This window comes from Cetorhinus maximus, chromosome 4 (assembly GCF_964194155.1).
Source record: "Cetorhinus maximus chromosome 4, sCetMax3.hap1.1, whole genome shotgun sequence".
Taxonomy (NCBI): domain Eukaryota; kingdom Metazoa; phylum Chordata; class Chondrichthyes; order Lamniformes; family Cetorhinidae; genus Cetorhinus; species Cetorhinus maximus.
In genome coordinates this window covers 84,997,918-85,022,696 of record NC_135882.1, presented here as the reverse complement: position 1 = coordinate 85,022,696, position 24,779 = coordinate 84,997,918, and the positions used below count along the sequence as shown (strand labels likewise).

General features: G+C 42.8%; 1 protein-coding gene across 2 annotated transcripts in view; it reads left to right on the top strand.

Moving 5' to 3' along the window:
• Positions 1 to 24,779, top strand: part of LOC144679733 (sodium/potassium-transporting ATPase subunit beta-1-interacting protein 3-like) — a 648,792-nt gene that overhangs the window by 274,099 nt on the left and 349,914 nt on the right. For both annotated transcript variants that reach the window (XR_013576410.1, XM_078540431.1), the window contains exon 2: positions 22,820 to 22,957. Coding sequence is in view for 1 of the 2 variants with exons in the window: in XM_078540431.1 (XP_078396557.1) it covers positions 22,820 to 22,957 (138 nt within the window). In the remaining variant the exon portion in view is untranslated. The remainder of the gene's footprint in view (positions 1 to 22,819; positions 22,958 to 24,779) is intronic.

The following is a 24,779-nucleotide window of genomic DNA, read 5'->3' as shown; positions in this document are numbered from 1 at the left end:
CCTTAAATAAAATTACAATACTGTACACAATATTCCAAATGTAGTCTCACTAGTGCTCTGTATAACTGAAGTATAACTTCCTTACTTTTGTAATTAATTCCCCTCACAATAAATGATAACATTCTATTAGCTTTCCTAATTACTTGCTGTACTTGTATACTAGCCTTTTGTGATTCATACACTCAGATCCCTCTGCATCTCAGAGCTCTGCAATCTCTCACCATTTAGATAATATGCTTCTCTTTTATTCTTCCTGCCAAAATGGACAATTTCACATTTTACAACATTATGCTCCATTTGCCAGATCTTTGCCCACTCACTTAACCTATCTATATCATTTTGTAGACTCCTTATATCCTCTCCATAAATTACTTTCCTACTTTTCTTTGTGTCATCGGCAAATTTGGCAACCATCCCATCCATCCCTTCATCCAAGTCATTTATATAAATTGTAAACAGTTGAGGTCCCAGCACTGATCCCAGTGGCACATCACTCGTTACATCTTGCCAACCTGAAAAAGACCTATTTATACCTACTCTCTGCTTCCGTTAGCCAGCCAACCTTCTTTCCAGGCGAATATGTTACCCCCATACCATGAGCCTTTATTTTCCGCAATAACCTCGATGTGGCACTTTATCAAATGCCTTCTGGAAATCTAAGTATGGTACATTCACTGGTTCCCCTTTATCCAAAGCACATGTTACTTCCTCAAAGAACTCCAATAAATTTGTTAAACATGGTTTCCATTCCACAAAATCATGTTGACTCTTCCTAATTACCTGGAACTTATTCAAGTGCCCTGCTTAGCTTATTTAATAATAGCTTCTAACATTTTCCCTTTGTCACATGCTAAGCTAACTGGCCTGTAGTTTCCTGCTTTCTATCTCCCTCCCTTTTCTGAATAATGGAGCTACATTTGCTATTTTCCAATCTAATGGAACCTTTCCCGAATCTAGGGAGTTTTGAAAAATTAAAACCAATGCATCAACTATCTCACTGGCCATTTCTTTTAAGACCCCAGGATGAAGTTCATCAGGACCCGGGCACTTGTCAGCCCACAGCTCCAACAATTTACTCAGTACCACTTCTCTGGTGATTGTAATTTTCCTGAGCTCCCCCCTCCCTCCCATTTCCTAATTTATAGCTGCTTCTGGGATGTTACTTGTGTACCCTATAGTGAAGACTGATGCAAAATACCTGTTTAATTAATCTACTATTTCCTTGCCTTCCATTATTGATTCTCCAGACTCACTTTCTATAAGACCAACGCTCACTTTGTTAACTTGTTTCTTTTTAAAATATTTATAGAAACTCTTACTACCTGTTTTTATATTTCTAGCTAGCTTTCCCTCGTACTCTAATTTTTCCCTCCTTATTAATCTTTTAGTCACCCTTTCCTGTTCCTTATATTCTGTCCAATCTTCTGGCCTTCCACCTATCTTTGCACAATTATGTATTTTTTCTTTAAGTTGATTCTATCTATCTTTAACCTTTCTAGTTAACCATGGATGGTGTGTCCATCACTTGGGCTTTTTCTTACTCATTGGAATGTATCTATTCTGTGTATTCTGAAATATCCCCTTAAATGTTTGCCACTGCATCTCTACTGACCTATCCCTTAATCTAATTTGCCAATTCACTTTAGCCAGTTCTGCTTCATGCCCTCATAATTGCCTTTATTTAAGTTCAAAAACATAGTCTCAGATCCACTCCTCTCTCTCTCAAACTGAATATAAAATTCAAGCATATTATGGTTGCTGCTACCTAGCAGAGCCTTCACTATGAGATCATTAATTAATCCCATCTTGTTGTACAATATAGTATAGCCTGCTTTCTGGTTCGGTCTAGAACATGCTGTTCTAAGAAACTATCCCAAAAACATTCTATGAACTCCTCATCTAGGCTACCTTTGCCATCTGACTTTTCCAGTCCATATGTAGATTAAAATCTCCCATGATCAGCGCTGTGCCTTTCTGACAAGCTCCCATTGTTTCTTCCTTTATGCTCCATCCTACCATATGGTTACCATTAGGGGGCCTGTACACGACTCCCTAAAGTGACTTCTTGCCTTTACCATTTCTCATCTCTACCCAAATTGTTTCCAATTCCTGGCTTCCTGAACTGAGGTCATCCCTCTCTATAGTGCTAATACCATCATTAACGAACAGAGCCACCCCTCCACCTTTCCCTCACTTCCTGTCCTTCCTAAATGTCCTATACCCTTTAATATTCAGGTCCCAGTCCAGGTCCTCCTGCAGCGATGGCTCTGTAATGGCTATCAAATCGTAGTTATTTATTTCTATGTGCGCTCTCAGCTCGTCTGTTTTGTTTTGAATGCTTTGTGCATTCAAATATAGAGCCTTCAGTTTTATCATTTTATTCTTTTTATAACCTTTAATCTCATATGTTGATTTACTGTTAGATTTGTACTCTCTGCCTTCCTGTCACAGTCAGCTTGTTGGGCTATTCTTGTTCCATGCTTTCTTGGATTTCATGATAGGCTATTGCCTGAAGGTATGCAAGAATAATGCAGGTTGACTCACCTTCCAACTATTCTGCCCTTTTATTTAATGGAGATTTGAGGACAGGGCTCAGAACATTCCACTATTCCACAGCTAAGGAAGTTAGAACGTAAATGACACAACGGAATAAATTGAAGTGCTTGACAGCAACAAGCACAAATACTGTTCATATTTTTTGTCACCCAATGTACTATACAAAGCAAAAACCATTAATTGGACTTGGGTAATGTGGAATTTGAGGCTGTGTACCTGATTGATCCTTAAATGTAGACCGCAGCCATGAATTGGAATTCTAATATTCATAAAAATGACCAATAATATGGGCAGTATGACATTGTAATTTATATGATGTATTGAACTTAGCATTTCAATGTTGAAAGGAGTTGCATTGACATTCACCTTAGAGCTTTTACAACTAGACCAGGTAGACCAAGGCTTCTCAAACATTCAGTAGTTAATTCTAATTTTCTACTAATGCCAACTGTGCTCAGATATCTTTTTATCTGCTGCCTGTGAAAGTTTGCAGTCTTTAAATATTTTTGTCTTTCAAATTGTGTTCACTTTTAGAATACTTTATTTTGAGTCAACCATGTGTGGAAAAGAATTGGGCACTTTTTCAATTTAGTTTTTCTGGATACAAACATGAAGATGGCTTTTTATAATCTAGTAGGTTCTACCAAGATTCTGAAAAAACTTGACGTTAATAAAACATGTGATTGCCATTTTGATATTGTTTATCATTGCATAAATGTAGCAGTTATATTTTTAAAATCCTATGTATTTCCCGAACAGAAAGAGAAAGATCTGCTATTGGTATATTTAATCTAAATCTTATTAATCAAAAAATTTAACAGGAAGTTCCACTGAGAGAGAAAAAAAAGACACATGGAATATTTTCTATACAAGATACTTTGCTATCCGCTTTTAAAAATAAAACAATGGATAGACAAAGCTATTAAGCAACGTTCATTTTTGAATTGGTATTTCTGCCCAGTGTAACTTTGGCCGGGATTTTCCGGCCCCCATCATGGCAGGACCCAGAAGGCTTTATGGCCCAACCAAAAACCCATTGACTTTTGGCGGGACTGGGCGTTCTGGCGACAGGCGGGGCTGGAAAATCCCACCCTTTGTGATTTTGTGTCCACTCCTTGGCTGAGTTGCTCCAATAAATCAGATTACATTAGGATAAATGCAAAACACTTTGAACGTTGGAGATCTGAAATAAAAACAGAAAGTGCTGGAAAAACTCAGCAGGTCTGGCAGCATATGTGGAAAGAGATATAGAGTTAAGGTTTCGAGTCCAATATGACTGTTCTTCGGAACTCAGTTAACTCTGTTTCTCTCCCCACAGATGCTGCCAAACCTGTTGAATTTTTCCAGCACTTTCTGTTTTTATTTCAGTTTACACTAGGAGCTTGAGTGCATCCCAATGTGGCTTCATTCCTCTTAATCCATCCCAAAGCTATTGGAGTTGGGTAGAATCACAATGAGTGCCCAAAAGAAGAGCTGAGATGTGAAATGACAGATCTCTGCAAGGTTGAAAATATTGCAAGTAGTGAGGAATTCCCTGAGCAGGTGCAAGGTGCAATTTTATTTGAAACATAGCGATCAGAGAGGACTTTGTACATAGCACGATCTTCATAGACTTGAAGAGATTATTTATTCTGTGCTTACAACCAGCAGTTTTATTATTCTGCAATGCAGTAACTTATTTGGAAGAAAGTGACACACTTGAAATGGTCATTTGCATTTAAGTAGTTAAAGTAAGTGAGAATGATTTTAGTTGTACTGGTACTAATCCCAATGCTTAGTGTTCTTTTGATCGCCATGATAGTTACAATTCTTTTATTTACCATTCATGTTATTGCAAGCATGTTTCTGCTTTGCTATGCATATGGTGCCTGCAGAATGCAAGGTCAATTCATTCACAGCAGCACAATAAATTAGAAACACTCAAAGGAACATGGGCCATGGAATTTTGCTCCATATCGCCCATAGTGCCAGGCCAGGGAAGCCCCAAACTCAGAAAATATTGGTTGGAACGCTTCTGGCCATTTCTGGTTTGGCCTGGTCCACATGGCATGTACTGACTGATGGGTACTCTGTACCGACATGCTGTGTATGTGCCAAAAGCATGCAGAATGGGCTGATCGTGACACCAAATAGCCTCTAAGACTGACTTGGTGCACAATCCGCCATTTTGGACCACACAGGTCCAGTTAACTCTTAATCTCTCCAAGTTGAGCATATGTTCAGCTACACAAGGGATACCACCCCCATCACCCCTCACTGACGCTAGTTAGATGGCCAACCATCTAACTTATGGATGCTTTTGACTTACTTTCACTGGTGCAGTTAGTGGAAGTGCTGTGCTCTGCATTGTTAGAGAAATTTTGGAAACTTTTTGGGTTTACAAGGGAGTGGTACTGGATTTTGACAAAGAGATCAGGGGAGTTGGTTGACCTACCAAGTGAAAGCCTGTTTCAATATTGGGGGCTATAGTTGCCATTTATCTTGTGGGCTGCAGCATGATTTGGAAATGGTGCTGAGGTAGCAGAGAGGGGAAGCTGTGTGCAGAGGGAAGGGAGGAGAGCTCTCAATAGAAGGCCTTACCCACCAAGGATCTTTAGGGGTCCACTTCTCATTTTGTATTTCAGGGGAAGTGTGTGAGTTTCACCATGGAGGTGGTGGCTGAACTGTACCACTTCCTACAATCTGACTGCTGCCTCATAAGGGAGCGAGGGCAGTGCTGCCAGCTGCCCTCAAATTCTGTGCTTCAGGATACTTCCAGTCAGGAGCTGGTGACATTAGCAGATAATCACTGGATTAAGGAGTTTACAGAGACCCAGTAAAGGAGGACAGGAGCCATTATAATTTCCTGGCTGACCAGGGAGAAGCAGGGTGAAAGAGCATATGGATTTGCCAGGCTGACAGGAGTCCCAAAGTTGCAACCAACTGTATGCACATGGCTCTCCCAGCCCCACACGTTAACAGAGAGATGTTCTGTAACTGCAAAGGCCACCAGTCTATTGATGTGAAGTTGGAGTGCGACCATGATCAGAAGATTCTCTTGGTAAACGCCATCTATCTTCTTAGCAGCCACAATGCATTCATCCTGTGCCAGTTAGTCATGCACCATGAAGAATCAATGAATGGCTGCTAAGTGACAAGGGATACCTGCTTTACACCTGGATAATACTTTGCTTGACCACCTAAGCACTTGAGGACAGTGCATCTACAATAAGACCCATGCAGGGACCAGGAACATTGTGAACCAAGTCATCAGCATGCAGAGGCAATGGCTCTACTGCCTGGATGTCTTGGTAGGGGGGCCCCTCAAGCACTCACCAGAGCATGTCTACAAGTTTGTAGTGGTCTGTTGTGCCCTGCACAACATTGCCAACATGAGGGAACAGCTATTGTTACCAAGCCCTCAGAGGTTATCCTGGAGGAGGAAGAAAAAGGAGGGAGAATGTATCGGGACCCCCTTCACTTCACATAGGCTGTCTGTGAACATCTGCTAAGACTTTGGTTTCCTTCATCTCATCACTCCATTGGTTCATAATGCCCCACCTTTCAATCCATCTGCTGCAGACCATCACACCGTCATCTTGGTCAAAATCCTGAAATAAAAACCACCAACTGAAGATTATTCCATAACAATTTTATCCCACAAGACCTCTAATACGTCACACACAAAATGTATATTCTCTCTTCCTGCCCATAATCAGTATGTATTGCATAGAAAGAGGTGTGTCCTTTTTTACCCTTGGACTGTGTATTCCAATTAAATAATTCAGCATCAAGCTTTTGTGAGTTTAAAATAAAGTTATTTATTCTCACACACTCACACCAAACTAATGTAACATCACACACACACACACACAATGATTGGATTAAGGTAAATATAGTGCACTGATATAGATTACATTTAATTCAGTCTCTGGTTTATGATCTCTGGCCTTTCACGTGACAGGCCTTTGATTTCTTAAATTGATTCGATGATTTAAAGCTGAAGTGAGGGTCTTGTAAAGCAAAAGGTTCACAACAAGTTGTGAGGTTTCTCGTAGTCAAATATCTAGGCAGTTAGTTCTCATGTGAACTTTGAAACTGGAACAAATTAAGTACTTTGGCTGCTCGATGACTTGCAGCTGGTTTCAAAATCTGCTTCTCAGGCTGGCTGACAAATGACCATTCCAATGGATCTGTTGGGTCCTGAAGTAATCAGGGTGCGGACCCTGAAACCAGCTTAAAACTTTTGAAGCCCACTCAGACTAGTTTGGATGGAGAAGGCCATCATGATACAATGGGAAGTTGACAATGGCCATTGAGTTTTGATCTTCTCTTTTCTCTAAAATGAAACATGGAGACAGGCAGTCAGGAAACTCTATACTCTTTAGGTGTTAGCCCAACCTTAAACAATATGATGCATTAATTCCACAAATTGCTTTGAGGTGCCCTCACCTATGTCCATATTTATTTTTGTATTCGCCAGAGACTTGATGCTGTCTGTATTCCAAATGCAAAAAGTCACATGATTTGTGGCAGCCATCTTAACAGCTTGTTTGTGTTCAATTTTTAAAAGTATTCACTGGAAGTTCATAACATGACATGCCTTTACTGGGCATGACAAATAATACATACAAAACTGAACTAGTATATTCCCTTAGTGGCTACCTTCGGTGTACTGTTGCCTTCCCTAGTGCTCCTTCACAGTGCTACCCCAGTGGCTGCAGCATAGTTAGTGGAAGGCTACTGACTTTCGGTGAGAGGCTACAGATATCTTTAGAGGATGGCCTCGAGCAGCTCTGGGCCTGACTTTGGACTATACCACCCTGACATAGGTGGCAGCTGTCTAGGTCGGTAGTTGACATTGGGCACTGGCAGAGTGGCAGTGGTGGGAGCATTAATGCTCTCTTCCTGAGAGAGAACAGCAGGTTTGTGCACTACAGAGCTGCTGCCACTCCCTCCAGGTGCCGCCACAGTGATCCTTGTAATCTGTTGGAGGACCGATGTCGGTGTCTGAGCTGGAGGCTTCAAGTATCAGATCAAGTGATGGTGTTTCTTCATCAGAAATTTGATGAAGCTCTTGCCCTTTGTGATTAGGCTGCACTGACTGGTCAAGTGGCAGCTCCTGGGTTACTGAAAGCAAAGATGCAAAAGGGAAGAGTTGGGTTGAGGGAAAGGGTAACAGATGGAAAGCCAGAGGTCCATGTTGACACCATGTGCAACTTGCACTTCATGAGAGATAGCGGGATGATGGCTTGGATATTTACAGAGATGGTTTACTTGGACAGGATGGCCGGGATGGAGTTTCGGACAGGAAACACATCTGCGTTCCCCACGTTCTGTGGAGCTGTGAATTTTGGCCTTTTGTTCCTGACAGGTTCCTGTCCTGGAAGTCAATCTGATTGACAGGCTGAGCTTCCAGTTGGGTGAGAACCATTCTGGATCAGGCTAACCCTGAGAAGATCTAATCCCAGGGGTTCTGTTCGTCGACACCAGGGGCCTTTTAATTGTTGGGGGAGTGGTGGGGGGGTGATGGAATGGGGGAACTTGGAGTCTAAGAACGTAGTCCTGATCCCCCTGGCCCACAAGCAGTGCTGTGAACACACTTACCTTTTCCCCAAATCAATCCCCACTTCATTTAAGCTGCTGGGTTTATTGAGACCTGGGGGAGAATCTACCGGTTGGTGAGTGGGAGCGGGGCCTGCTCGCTAATGCATAAAGTGACATGGGATGACATCGGGTGGAATCCCGACGTCACCCCGCATCATTTCCATTTTCCGGTCGGCGGGGGCGCAGCCGAGTCAGCTGTGCGCCCATTGACCTGTCGACGGCCTATTGGGGCCATTTAAAAATTCATTAACCTCATTAATGGACCTGCCCATCCAACCTTAAGGTTGGTGACAGGCCGGGAGCCCTGGTGGGCTTAAGATAAAGCATGAAACCTTATCCACGGGCGGGATGAGGTTTCATGAGGGTTTTAAAATATCTAATAAAGGTTTCAGTAAAAGTGATGGACATGTCCCAACTCATGTGACAGTGTCACATGAGGGGACACGTCAGAGAAATCTTGCTATCATTTGTTGCACATTTTTAAATTTGGAGCCAATCTCCCTGAGGCTGCACTTAGCCTCAGGGAGATCAGTGCATTCTTTTGTGCGCATGGGCGAAAAAGCGCACTCTCGGCTGAGGGAATCCCCCCCCCCCCCAGCGCCCGCACAGGGAGCACATAGCGCTTCTTGACAGATGTCACGCTGGGTGGTCCTTAATTGGCCCGCCCACATAAAATGGCGGTGTGCCCCCGATTGGGGGCGCCGATCGGAGGTGTGCCTGCCCACGCCCGCTCCTGCACTTCACCCCTGGCACGGGAAAATTTTTCCCCCTGGGAAACCTAGAGAACCACTGCAAAATCTGCAAAACAAGTAAAATTGGAGGCTGCCAGTCTCATTAAAAGACCTAATTTGTAAACTCACCTCCTAGGAGAGGTGGCTGCTCACCCATTGCCCCACCTCCGTAAAACCTGGAAGTGGGTGGGTTGGAATTGGGTTGAGGTTGGGTTAGAGATTTTAAAAATTTTATCCTTAGGCTTGATCCCAACCCACCTGTATTTGGGTGTTAGTATCAATCCCAATGGTTAAGTTAAAGCAAACTTGATCTAAGTAGGTTCTGTCAGACAGGCCTCGCAATGCCTCAATTTTAATATTCTCATCCTCGTTTGCAAACCCCTCCATGCCTCACCTCTCCCTATCTCTGTAATTTCCTCCAGCCCCACAACTGAGGATGCTCAATGTGAGTAACTAGCACAGCACAGACTCAGGACTTGTATTCAAACTGTTACTAGGCTCAATAGGCCCCGTACTTTCCATTCCTGCTGCTTTGTGCTGCATCTTGAGGTGGTTCTAGCTGCACTTCAGGAATGAGCTGCTACACAAGATGGGACTCCGTGTGCAAGAAAGATACCATTGCACTGTTTAAAGATGAGCAGGAGAGGTCTGTTGGTGCTCTGGCCAACACCTATGTCTCAATAAACATCAATTAAAAGGGGGATTATCTGATAATTTATCTCATTGCTGTTTGTGGGATCTTGCTGTGTGTAAGTTTGCCTGTGACATTTGCCTACTTTACAGAAGTAACTACACCTTAAAAATACTTAATTGGCTGCCGGGCACTTTGGTCTATCCTGAGTATGTGAAAGTTGCCATTTAAATGCAAGGGCTTTTTTTCCTTCATTCGATAGACTGACATTTCCTTCTCCACGTTAATTGGTTCCATGTCAGTCTCCGTATTTTGCACTGCATGGCTCCTGCACTGCCGGTAATGGGAGTGGATGAAATACAATTTACATATTGCTAAAATAATTAGATCTTGTGCAATGAACTGAAAATTTTCAATATGTTCATTTTGAAGAGATTAAAGTGCTGCCAGACTTGTTTCATTGCTTATAATGTATAAAACAAGAGCTCAACATTTATTCTGAAACTGTGGTACTTTAGTGCAACAAAAGCCAATTATTTGTGTGGTGTGCATTGACATTGAATCATTGTTTGTTACTTTAATGTGGACATTATCGATAAAATATCTTCATTTGTATTTGCTTTACTTAATTCACTGTTGATGCCTTAGCCCCTGAATATTCGCAAGGAACTTAATGATACATTAATAATTTAAATGGTGTATGGCATTTGATTGCTTCTTAGTTTACAATATAAAAGTCACCATCAAAAGACTTGTGGTCTGTTTCACATTATTTGCCATTGGCTATGAGTTACTCTAGGGTCTGTTCACCCTTTGAAACATTCCAGAGCAATGAATGTACAATGGTTGCTAAATTACACCTCCTGACAATGATCACCTTTTCCTTAATCCCAGTTCGCTTACTGTTCTGGAGGCTCTCCCCATAATTGCCCGCTGGCTATCTCCTGCTGCACTCATCCTGCTCCTGCCTGCATGCCACACATCATGGCTGCCTGGCAGTCAGGCCTGGATTTTAAATTAGGCCCTGGGGTTTAGTGGGTTAAATTAGTTAAAATAGAATGTTCAAATATTTGGAAGATCAGAAGAATTCAAGTTGGAAGCTGTATAGGGATCTGCTTAGGCTGCACTTTCAATTCTAGTCATAAAAACATTAAAAAAATTCAACTCTGAAATGGTACAAAGGAGGGCAAAGGCTGATCCCTAAAATCAAATGAATGAATTATCAGGAAATTTTGCATAAGTGCGAACTCCTCAACCTTATAAGGAAGCTTATAAGAAGGAACATTCTTTCTCAATCTTCTACATTCAAAGGAGTACAAGCCAAATTTACTTTAGCTTGTATTCCTCATAATTTAACCCTCTAAATATTATTTTTGGAGTTAGTAGCCCTACATTAAGTTGAAATTAACATAAGCAAGGAAGGAAAACGTGCTGCTAAATATATATTTTATATAAGTGTAACATCTTTTGCAGTATTGACTCACTTGAGCTGCCAATAAGATAAGGCAGAATCTGATGGAGACTTTCAGAGCAGACTATACCAGTATTTGTAATCCGACAGTGTGGCAGTGCACTGTTTACCTTGCATAAACCCCATTTAGCCATTGAGAGCCAGCTCCTGGCAGGATCCTGGTTTGTTTTCTTCTTTTGTCAAGATATTGTTCACAAAAATAAACTATTGATGGCCTCTTGATGGGGATGTATATTTGTTCTGGCTTCATGCATTTAAACAATTTAATATTGTGCCATTCATGATTGCTAACCAGTGTGGTTGTGATAGCTGTTTGAATCCTGGGTCACTGCAGCTATTTATTTTTAGTGCTTATGTTTGTAACTATGGCTATAGACAAACTGGAAATGATGTAGCCTTCTGTACTGAATGTAAAATATTGCTGTGTATTGTAAATCAGTCTCTGTAATGACACACATATTTCAAAATGTGTAGCTTTATTTCCATGTGAGAGTAGGGGAATGTATGACAATTCCATTAGAGTTAACCTTAGGCGCAATGAATAGCTCTTCCATCATAACACTATATTGCAATCCTCTACATGACATAGAGGTGTGCACATAACCAAAAGCACATGCAATTTTAAAGCATTATTTTATATTCCATTTTCATTTGCCTCAACAATTTAGTTTTCCTGTTTGGTTCTCACTTAATTTACTTATAGTTTCTGTGGTTCTCCTGGGAACTTTAAGATATTTGTCATGCCTGCAGATTTGCACTATTACTCATGATCAATTTTTGCCTTTGGATATATATTTATCGGCCAGGATTTTCGGGTTGTTGGGCGGGCGGGGCAGGCGGGCCTGGGAGTGGCCGGAAACAGTCCACAGCCCATGATCGGCCCCCGACTGAGAAGCTCAGTGCTGCCTGGGTGGGGGCGGGAGGAGTGCAAGCGCAAATGTCTGCACAGGGGAGCGCGCACTGAAAGCTCCCAAAAAATCAAAATAAAGACTTTTAAAATCTGAAAAAATGTCCCGACTTGGGACGAACTCATGATAAAATGAACAGAATAAAAATTCTGCCCCAAAATTTTTACTTATTTTTTATTTAATTGTGGAAACCTCACCCCGTCCGTGGATGAGGTTTGCTAAAAAATCAAAAGGCCGCCTGGCTGATTTGCCCACCGGCCAAACGTAAGGTTGGACGAGCAGAGAAAAATATGTTTAAATTAATTGATTAAGGGCCTTAATAGGCCTCTTAATTGTCAGCGGGCACGCTGCCGACTCTCGCGCGTACCCACCAATTGAAATATCACGTGAGTCGGGATGCTTGCCTGATGCCATCGGGCACTATTTTACGCTCGATCAGGTCAGGCACACGCCTGCCTGCGGGACGTAAAATCCTGTCCATCAAATCTCATTGTTGATCTAAAATGACAAGTGTTCATTTTCGTTTTTTTAATTTTGTCCCTTTTCTCCTCTCCTGAAGCTAGTCACTTGTGACGAGGTATAGCCCTGTGGGTGCCAGAAACATCTTGGCACCTTGTCTAATTTACATTCTCCACGTGGAAGCTTAGTCAGTGAGTGTTGGCAGACAATTGAGTGCAGCAGACCTGAAAATTGAGCCCAATCTTGTCCTCACCTTTTAACCAATGACACCTCCACTTTTGCTCAATTATCAGACTCATTATCTGAATTCAGTGCTGGATGAGCAGAAATTTCCTCCAATTCAATATAGGGAAGACTAAAACCATTACCTTTGGTTCTCACTCCAAACTCCATTCCCTAGCTACCGACTCCATTCCCACCATGCCAACAGTCTGAGATTAAGCCACACTGTTCGCAACCTTAGTGACATATTTGACCCTGAGATGAACATCCAGCCACATATTTGTGCTATCACTAAGACCCCCCCATTGTCACATCTGTACCATCGGGCGGAATCATCCCAGATTTGCACTAAGTGCGGTAGCGGACAGGGAAAAGAACGCTTTACCCTTGGCTGCAATGGCGGCTTTTCACGCTGTATTGGTCCAATCCTGCATCATTAATCATACATTCCTGGGAAACACGCCGTTTTGATGGCGGGTGAGCTCTCATTTGCCCATCACACTGTCACATTGCTGCTTGTTCACACCAAGTGTCATATTTAAAGTGCAGCCGTGCGCACACCTCTCAGTGCTTTCAGCCCAGGACTGCAGCACAGAAGACATGGCCCTGACAGGCAAGAAAACCCAGTTCAGTTATGCATCTCTGGAAAGCCTTTTAGATGCTGTGGAGGCCCATTGTGATGTCCTCTACCCTGCTCTGGCCGCAGGAGGTCCAGCAATATCACTACTCCAGCTTGGCAGGCAATGGCAGTGGTAATCAGTACCAACGCTGCAGAGAAGAGGTTGGCATTCCAATGCAAATAGAAGATGAATGATCTCATCCATGCCACCAGGGTAAGACAACCATCTCATCATTCTAGACTCACACACTCAAGCCCATCACACATCCACTGGCATCTCACTCACTGACAGCTCAAGGGACATCACCACTCACTCTCTCACACACACCCTCACATCTCCATCTGGCCTCATCTCCTCTGGAAACTGCCACCTCAGCCCTCACCATCTTGAGGCCACTTGCACAGATCAACTTGTGTCCACGCACACACACTGGGAGAACCTCCTTCCCCACTACAGCCCTCACCCTGCAACCTCTTCCCTTTCCTGAGGCCACTTCTCCTCTTGCCCAAGAAAGCCCTAGACCTGCATCTGTTGAAAAGCCTTACAGCTGATCTGGTAGGTAGAGATCTGCCCGTGAACTCCCCTAAAAGTGATGTGGTGCTGCCTCCGAAGCCTGGAGCTGATGACTGCAAGTGTTGCCTGAAGCAAGGTAGGCAAACAAACCTCAAAGTCCTGAGCGAAGTGCAGCTCGCCAGGTGAAAGTCGCTTATGTACAGCTGTGAAACTCTTCGGTGTGCAATCACACCAAAGTGCCCAGATGATCCAGCGTGGGGAGAAAGATTCTGGCGAGCTGGGATTATAATGATATGCAGATGTATTACAATGAAGTTCCTGACATCTGACGGCAGGAAACGTGGCCCGCCATTGATGGGTAGAGTGGACAATTGCTAACTGGTTTCATGACAGCATAAAACCAATTTTTGGCCTTCCCGCCATATTGTCCACTCATGCCACCAAACACACCCAACGCCAACAGGCACGGAAAATTCTGCCCATCATCTGACTTCATCCCTGTCTCAGCTCATCCACTGCTGAAAACCTCCTTCATGCCTTCGTTACCTTTAGATTTGACCGTTCCAATGCACTCCTGGTTCATCTCCTACATTCTACCCCCCATAAACTTGCAGTCACCCAAAACTCTGCTGCCCATGTTTTTACTCCATCCAGTCCTGTTCCCCTATCACCCCAGTGCTCATTGACCTATATTGGTTCCCAGCCAAGCATTACCTTGATTTTAAAATTCTATCCTTGTTTTCAAATCCCTCCATGGATAGGCCTCTCTGTAATCTCCTCCAACCCACAACCCTCCGAGATATCTGTACTCCTCTAATTCTGGCCGCTTGTGCATTCCAATTATTATTGCTGCACCATTGGTGGCTGTGCCTTCATCTGCCAGGCCCCAAGCTCTGGGAATTCCCTCCTTACGCCTCTTCACCTCTCTACCTCACTTTCCTCCTTAGGACACTCCTTGAAACCTATCACTTTGACCAAGCTTCTGGTCATCTGACCTAATGGGCTGGATTTGACAATGGGCTTCGGGACCCTCACATTGGGACTGAATGGGGGGTCCTAGCCCGCACTTGCTGAAAGCTAGACCAGCAAAATAATCTTCCAGGAGGCAGCCTCCGAACTCTCCATCCTATTAAGGATGGTGGATGGATTCCCGATGCTGCAGGCCCAATCAGAGAATCAGCAGCTCTGCAGCTTCGGCACCCCTGCTGGAATAAATTGACGCTGTTGAGGCAGGCAGGAGACCTCGAGGGTGCAGGCTACAAAATTGCCCTTATTGGGGCCTTAACCAGCCTAATTGTCTGCCATCTCCATGGACCGGGTAGCAGCCGATTTCCAGCCTGTGCCTGGGAAAGTGCCCCAGTGGCCGGCATGCATTTGGGAGCTGTCTCAACATGGCCGCCCCCCCGCTCCACCACCTCCAAGCCCACCACCACAGAGTCAGGAAATTCCTGCCCAATATCTTCTTATGTAGCTCAGTATTGCTTGGTATTATACTTTGTTTTATGATGCTCCCATGAAACGCCATGAGACATTTTATTATGTTAAGGGTACTATATGAACATGTTGTTGTTTATTTGTGGCTGTGATTAGAATTGGTACGTTGGTTATTCCCACTCCACTCCTCAACCCCAACTTATCATTGAAACCAATAAAAGCTGCCTGTAGCAGTGACCTCCTTGGCCCTTTCTGGTTGGTAGCGCCATGCCTGGTGCATTTATCTTTAGAGACAGTTGGTCAAGGAAGCCCTTAGAGACTATTACTATCATATCCATCACCAATGTCCACATGTAAACTTTTCAAGAGGAGTCATTGAATTGATCAGAAGTAGGACTCCTGGCTGATTTAATTTCTTTCCTCTTTACATTTGGAAACCTGTGACCAATTATCGTCCATCCAGTGCACTGAATAAATATTGAATGGAACCCTCATTTATCTTCACTCTAAGAATGCTGGTCACCTTTTTCAAAGTGCACATTGCCAAAATTATATTTGGGCAGCTGTAAATAGAAATTGTGATGGTCATGTATATTTATAGATTAAATTAGGGCCTATCTAAGTTTCTGTAATATTCAAAATGGCTAACTAATTCATTAGTGTCTGTATACTTATTTTGATCTGATGTTGAGAAGATTTACTAAAGCGTGAAATGATGTCTGGTGTGAGAGATATGATGGCCAAGCATGTGTGACTGGGACTGTTGCAGCTGAGTAAACAAATAGGATCCAGCTGTAACTCCACTGTTTTTATGACGGATAATCTGATGTGGTTACATTTTAAACAGTGGTCACATTCTGGCACATGTCTGTAACACTGGGGTAAAGTTTCCACTTTTGGGCACAATCCGGCAAATTGCCTCCAAAATTGCGCCTGTTTTGAAAAGTGTTTTTCTCCCCCAGGTTCCCGCTCAAACTCATTCGCATATCACTAAGTGCAAGTGCTGCCATGAACCAGCACAGTCAGACAACATTTTAAAGCATAATTTTTTTAAATGCAGAATTTTGCTTTGAAAAATTTCTTTCATATATTTAAGAGTGGTAATCTAGTGAAGTTCAATTAAAAAAGCTGAAAATAAGTTTATCAGAAGAAATAAGCGTTTTTAATCACAGTGCCAATCCACTGCCTAATAGTAACCTGAATTTAAATGACTGACATTTACTATTAAAAAATGTATAAAACAATTTGATAATTACATTGCAATACAGTTGTCAGCTTCCTGGTATATTAAAACAAAAATCATATTCAAAAGCTTTTAAAATTTACATTTTAGTGCCCTTGTGCTCTGAAGAACCACTTAAATTTTAAAGACCTCCTGAATGTCTGCAAATGAGCATAATTAGTGGAAATTCTCAATGGTGATTAATTCACCTTGACGGTATGGCCTATTTTGTGGGCAAAGCCTTCTTCCAGCATGGAATCTTATGTCGTGCTGAGCGAAAATTGCACTTAAAATTCCTCAATCTTTTGCACCAGTTAGACTGATTTTGGACAAATTACGCCAAAAGAAACAGCACAATCGGCTGGAAATTTCAGGCTACTATTTTTAAATTTAGATTAATATTAGGGGGATTGTGCCTTAAATTGCATTGTTTGGTTAGGATCAAAGCGTATTTGGATTTATGAACCATTGGATTTGCTGTTCAGCGAGTTCACCTGAGAGAATGTTGTGGAATTATTGCTCATTCCTGAAGGATAGTTTCCCATGTACAAGAATAACAGCACCAGCTAGGATTTATGTAGTGCCATTAATGTAGCAAAATGTTCCAAGGCACTTAATAAGGCCATTATCAATAAATATATTTTTGACATTGAGCCACAGAAGGAGCTATCAGGACAGATGATCAAAAGCTTAGTGAGGGTGGTAAATTTTTAGGAGTATCTGAAAGGAAAAGAGAGGTGGAAAGGCTTAGGGATGAAATTCCAGAGCTTAGGGCCTTGGTGGCTGCAAGCATGGCCTCTACTGGCAAAGTGATAAAAATTGGGGATATGCAAGATGCCATAATTCAAGGAGCACAGAGATTTTGGAGCCTCATAAGGCTGTAAGAAGTTATAAAGGTAGGGAGAGGCGAGGCTGTGGAGGCATTTGAAAACAATTATGAGGATATTAAAATTGACACCTTGTCAGATTGAGGGCTAGTGTAGGTCAGTGAGCACAGCTCATTGTGCTCGGGTGAACAAGACTTGAGCATATGAGAAGCAAAGTTTTCAGATAAACACATGTTTATGTAGGGTGTAAGGTGAGAATGTAACCAAAAAAGGGAAGTTGTAGATGGAAATTTGAAAAAAAATCCTTTTCAAATAATAAAAAGCTACACCCGTTGGAGTAAAGATGTAAATTTCATTCACCAGTTATTCCCAATGCTACAACTGGAATTGGAAAAGGGAAAATGAATACCATTACAGGATATTAGAGTATATTTTCCTGCTTTCTTCAGGTAGCGAGAAGGCAAATGTCAGAAAGTGAAGCTCCCTACTTCACACCCTTGTCTACTTTGTCACTATTAGTAGTTAATGGATAAAATTATGTTTCATTATGTCAGGAAATGCTGTGTGATATCATATTTGTAATTCTGATGCCTCATTGTGTGTTGACAAATAATTATTACTGTGTGTATTACCCAACACAATTTTGGTCCCGAACTTGGATCAATTGGAGACATAAATATGTTAATCTATAAAATCCAGTATTTAGCTGAACTCCCGACGTCACCCCACATCATTTAAATTTTCAGGCCAATCTGTCAATGGCCTACTGAGGCCATTTAAAAATGAATTACAGTAGTTAAAGGACCTGCCCATCCAACCATAAGGTTGGCGGGCAGGCCGGGAGCCCTGGCAGGCTTTAGAAAAAGCACGAAACCTGCTACCTTTATGTAGGTTCTTTAAAAATTAAAAAAGTTTAATTAAAAGTGATGGACATGTCCCAACTCATGTGACAGTGTGACATGAGGGGACATGTCAGGGAACTTTTATTTGTCTATATTTCACATTTTTGAATTTGGCACCGATCTCCCTGAGGCAGCACTTAGCCTCAGGGAGATGAGTGTGCTCTTTCGCATGAAGGTGCGAAGGAGTGCACTCTCGGCTTGGGGATCCCCCCCCCCTCCCCACCCACACAGGGAGTGCATAGCGCTTCCTGGAGGATGTCACGCTGGGCGGGCCTTAATTGGCCTACCCACCGTAAAGTGGCAGTGTGCCCCCGATTGGGGGCGCCGCTCGGAGGCGCACCCACTCCTGCACTTCCCCCCCGACAGGGGGGATGATTCTTCCCAATAGGTAAATTGTTAGAGTTGAATCACGAGACCTGTAAAGGCAGAGCTTATAAGGAGCACATTTTTGGATTGTGCATTTTTGGGCCGACTATCTGAGTGTTAGAAGAGAGATTGGCACTTTAAAACTGTAAAAGAAGCACACCCTTAAACATTTTTAAAAACTCATTCATACAATGTGGACATCGCTGCCAAGGCCAGCATTTATTGCCCATTCCTAATTGCCCTTGAGAAGGTAGTGTTGAACTTTTGAACCACTGCGGTCCCTGTGGTGTAGGTACACCCACAGTGCTGTTAGGGAGGGAGTTCCAGGATTTTGACCCAGCGACACAAAGGAAAGGCGATATATTTCCAAGTCAGAATGGAAAGTGGTTTGGAGGGGAACTTCCAGGTGGTCTGCTGCACTTGTCTTTCTAGATAACAGCAGTTGTAGGTTTTGAAGGTGCTGTCTAAGTAGCCTTGGTGAGTTCCTGCAGTGCATCTTGTAGATGGCACACACTGCTGCCATTATGTCAGTGGTGGAGGGAGTGAATGTTTGTGGATGTGGTGTCAATCAAGTGGGCTGCTTTGTCCTGGATGGTGTCCAGCTTCTTGAGTATTGTTGGAGCTGCACTCATCCAGGCAATTGGGGGGTATTCCATTGCACTCTTGACCTGTGCCTTGTAGATGGTGGACAGGATTTTGGGAGTTAAGAGGTGAGTTATTCGCTGCAGGACCCCTAGCCTCTGATCTGCTCTTGTAGCCACATTATTTATATGACTAGTCCAGTTCAGTTTTTGTTCAATGGCAACCCCAGGCTGTTGATAGTAGGGGATTCAGTGATGGTAATGCCATTGAACGTCAAGGGGCGATGGTTAGATTCCCTCTTGTTGGAGATGGTCATTGCCTGGCACTTGCGTAGCGTGAATGTTACTTGCCACTTGTCAGCCCAAGCCTGAATATTGTCCAGATCTTGCTGCATTTGGACATGGACTGCTTCAGTATCTGAGGAATCGTGAATGGTGCTGAACATTACGCAATCATCAGTGAACATCCCCACTTTTTCCCTTATGATGGAAGGAAGGTCATTGATGAAACAGCTGAAGATGGTTGGGCCTAGGACACTACCTTGAGGAACTCTTGCAGTGATGACGTGGAACTGAGATGATTGACCTCCAATAACTACAACCATCTTTCTTTGTGCTAGGTATGATGCCAACCAACAGAGAGTTTTTTCCCCGATTCCCATTGACTCCAGTTTTACTAGGGCTCCTTGACGCCACTCGGTCAAATGCTGCTTGAGGTCAAGGGCAGTCACTCTCACCTCAGCTATGGAGTTCAGCTCCTTTGTCCATGTTTGAACCAAGGCTATAATGAGGTCAGGGCCTGAGTGGCCCTGGCGTAACCCAAACTGATTATCAGTGAGCAGGTTATTGCTAAGCAAGTGCCGCTTGATAGCACTGTTGATGACCCCTTCCATTACTTTACTTATGATGGAGTGAATAGATGGCGATAATTGGCCGGGTTGGATTTGTTCTGCTTTTTGTATACAGGACATACCTGGGCAATTTCCCACACAGCCAAGTAGATGCCAGTGTTGTAGCTGTACTGGAACAGCTTGGCTAGGGGGGCGCAGCAAGTTCTGGAGCAGAAGTCTTCAGCCTTATTGCCGGAATATTATCAGGGCCCATAGCCTTTGCTGTATCCATTTCCTGATATCACGTGAAGTGAAGCGGATTGTCTGAAGACTGGCATCTGTGATGCTGGGGATCTCCAGAGGAAGCTGAGACGGATCATCGACTCGGCAATTCTAGCTAAAGATTGTTGCAAATGCTTCAGCCTTATCTTTTGCACTGCTGTGCTGGGCTGCTCCATCATTGAGGATGGAGATATTTGTGGAGCCTCCTCCTCCAGTGGGTTGATTAATTGCCTACCACCATTCATGACTGGATGTGGCAGGACTGCAGAGATTAGATCTGATCTGTTGGTTGTGGAATTGCTTAGCTCTGTCTATCATTTGTTGCTTATGCTGTTTGGCATGCCAGTAGTCCTGTGTTATAGCTTCACCGGGTTGATACCTAATTTTTAGGTATGCTCTTGGCACGGCCTCCTGCACTCTTCATTCAACCAGGGTTGATCCCCTGGCTTGGTGGTAATGGTAGAGTACGCCGAACCATGAGGTTACGGATTGTGTTCGAATACAATTCTGCTGCTGCTGATGGCTCACAGCACCTCATGGTTGCTAGATCTGTTCAAAATCTATCCCATTTACCTCGATGGTGGTGCCACATAACGCAATGGAGGGTATCCTCAATGTGAGGACAGGACTTCTTCTCCACAATGACTGTGCAGTGGTCATTCCTACCAGTACTGTCATGGACAGATGTATCTGTGGCAGGCAGGTTGGTGAGGATGAGGTCAAGTATATTCTTCCCTATTCTTGGCTCCATCAGCACCTGCTGCAGACTCAGTCTAGCAGCTGTGTCATTTAGGACTCAGCCAGCTCGGTCAGTAGTGGTGCTACCGAGCCACTCTTGGTGATGGGTATTGAAGTTCCCCCACCCAGAGTACGTTCTGCACCTTTGCCACCCTCAGTGCTTCCTCCAAATGGTGTTCAAAATGGAGGAGCACCGATTCATCAGCTGATGGAGGGTGGTACGTGGTAATCAGCAGGAGGTTTCCTTGCCAATGTTTGACCTGGTGCCATGAGACTTCATGGGGTCTAGAGTCAATGCTGAGGACTCCCAGGGCAACTCCCTCCTGACTGTATACCACTGTGCCACCACCTCTGCTGGTGGGACAGGACATACCGAGGCATGGAGATGTATGGGACATTGTCCATAAGGTATGATTCCATGAGTTTGACTTTGTCAAGCTGTTTCTGAGCATTACCTCTGCATTACTAGTCCAGTGGCAATAGCACTCCGTCAACGCCACCACCTCCTCCCTGCTTCACTTCAAGCTAGTTCCTGATTTTGGAGTAATGAGTTTTATGTTTCAGAGGTTTGAAAATGGTGGTGGATAAGGTTTGGCGGTGATAATGTGGGAGAAAATGAATGGGACTGAACTTTTCATCAACAACAATAACAACAGCTTGGACCTTCAAAACAGTAAAACATGCAATGCACTTCACAGAATCAATTATCAAACAAAATTTGACACAGACTTTATGACAGGTGAACAAATGTTTGGTGAAAGGGGCAGGTATAAAGGAGTGTCTTAAGGAGGAGAGAGGTATGGAAGGAAATTCCAGAGTTTATAGACGAGACAGCTGAATCAATGACCCCAGAGATGGAGTGATGAAAATAGAAGATGTGCAATAGGCCAGAATTGGAGCAATATAGGGATCCCTGCAGGTTTTAGGGTTGGAAGAGATTGTAGAGATAGCGGGGTTGAGGCCATGGACAGATTTGAAGAAATGGATGAGAATTGAGGCTTTTACTGGGCTGGGAGCTTGTGGGCACAAGAGTAGTAGGTGAACAAGACTTGGTATGGAGGGGGGCAACTGGATGAGCTCAAGTTTTTAGAGGACGAAAAGTGGGAGGCTGGTCAGGGCACCATTGGAATAGAGGTCTAGTGGTAACAAAAGCATGAATGGGGATTTTTGTAGCAGATGAGGTGAGATGGGGCAGAGATCCTCTCAATGTATGACACTAATGTTGGTGTTCTTTGGTCCATTACATCATTGTACTAGCTGCAAATTTTTAAAGGATGCACACTGCTAAATATAAAATAGTCTACACTGAGGCTATGACAATCTTTAGGTGCTCTTTTATTATAGGAATACTGCTAATGTGAGACATGAAATTGTTTTGCCATAAATGAAAGTCACCATGTTTGTGGATATGATGGCATAAAAACCCCCACAAAATGTGAGTTTACAATCAAGCTGTTAGGCTAAAGGAACTTCAGTAAACACTGGGGAACCTGTCCCCAAGATTACACCCTCTTAAACACTTGGGTCTCTGTATGACACGGCAGAACCAATGTCTGATTACAAGAGACAAGTGAAAAATAGGCCATGTAAGGTACCAAGAAATGAAACCAATACATGTATCTATGGGGGAGGGGTGGGGAAGGAGGGATGGTGGGGTTTGGGGATGGGGGTTTGGTGATTGCTGCCCTCTTGTGGTATACTGAATTCAGTTACTCAGTGGTTGAAGTGCTTTGAATTGTTTTAATAGATCCTAACTGGGAAGTAATTTTTATAGAGAATTATATTTTATGCCCTATAACCTTTTAAATTACTTTAAAATGTCTAGTGCTTTTCCAAACTTGTGCCAACTGTATTTGTAGATGCCAATTATAATATGAGTTGAATATGTACATAAATCCGTTTCCAATTTCTAAAAAGCTTTTTCTTGTCTTCTCTTATAGCTGGCAGCATTGGAGAGGCAGGTCTTTGATTTCCTAGGTTACCAGTGGGCTCCCATTCTGGCCAACTTCCTTCACATAATTGTTGTCATACTGGGCTTATTTGGAACAATTCAATACAGGCCTCGCTACATTGTGGTGGTAAGTTACCAACTTACACAATTTGGTTAAAAGAAACAAAATGCTGGACAAAATTTCTAGCAAGTCGTGTAACTACGAATAGAGCAATTATCTAGGAAAGTTTATATTTGATTTTCATTGACAAACGATGAGACACCTCTGTTCTTCTCCTGTTCTCTAAATACTGCATGCTACTACCAGGCCAAGATGGTGGCCAGGTAGCTTGCTCCTAGATCTCAGCCATTGGCTTGACAATTGAATGAAGGACTGGTCCATGGAGACTCTCTCTCGGATTTTCCTTCAGATCTGTAGCGATGCTGATGATCTCTACCTGTCACCTCTCTCTTACTTGGATCAGTAATCTGATGAGTCACAGATATGAATCAATGCTCTATGATTCTACGGTAAAATAGGTTGCAGTGCCAACATATTAAATTGCCATGGTATTCAAAATTACAGCAACAAACAGTGGTAATATAAGATCTCAACTGGAATCAGGCTTTACAGGGAATATGATATGTAGTTGTGTTTTGTTATAAACTGTCAGTGGCTGTATATAATAGGGGTCAAAGTCAAGTAAAGTTCTTCTGTGTTATCGATTTATTCTGAACCCAATAGAATGCTGAATTATAGAGTCAAAATGTGGAGCACAAGCCAGAAGTAGTGATGGTTTTAACTAAACCTAGGCTGTAAGTCAGGTTTAAACTAATATAAGACAAATGTGGCACTGATGTAAAAAAATCCTTTTTCAATAGAGAAAGGAATTAGTTTTACATATGGAATGGGCTTTCAGGTCGAGTATTGGAGGTGAAAGACCTCCTAGAAGGTAACAAAACAGAAAAAACTGGGAAATACGAATACTGGTCCGAACTGGTTTTGTGTACCTTAAAATGGAACACCAGTAAAAACTGGGAAATAGGAGTACTGGTCCGAACTATTTTTTCCTTCTGGGCTGGAAGCAAAAAAGCAAAAAAAGAAAGACTTGCATTTATATAGCACCTTTAAAGACCACCAGATGTTGCAAAGTGCTTTACAGCCAATGAAGTATTTTTGGAGTGCAGTCAGTGTTGTAATACAGGAAAACAGCAGTCTATTTGTATACAGCAAGCTCTCACAGCAGCAATGAGCAGATCATCTGTTTTTGTGATGTTGATTGATAGATAAATATTGGCCAGGACACCAAGGATAACTCACTTGCTCTCTTTGAAATAGTGGCATGGGATCTTTTCCATCCACCTGAGAGGGCAGATGGGCCTTCAGCTTAACACCTCATCCAAAAAAAAAGCAATTCTGACAGTGCAGTACTCCCTAGATTCTTGTGTTCAAGTCCTGGAGTGTGAATTGAACGCACGACCTTCTGATTTAGAAAACAGACTGTCTACCAACTGAGGTAGGGCTGATACCTTTTTAATCGCTTAAGAAATTGTTATATGCGACAATAGGAAGATTGTAATACATTTGTAGGTAGATGAGCCGAAATAAGCTGATAGGTCTTCCTTATCTTTAACCATCTTGTGACTGGAATTTCACTAAATGAGTCAATAATACATTAACTTGTCATAAAACTGATCTTAGTGAAGTTGGAGTACTACAATTAGCCTTAGTGTCCGTGAGTTAGGAAGAATGGAAAATACTCATCTTGTGGTTCTTACTATCAGTGTATTTCTGAAAAGTGTAATTGCAATGTAGAAATTAGGTGGGTGCTATTATGGAAAATACAGAAAGCAAGTGTAACTTGTTGATGTACCCTCTGATATTCTTGGAGTCTGAACCATATGACGAGTGGAAGAATGAAGTGGATACATGGACACGGATTGTGTCCCTACCAAAGAGAAAACATTAA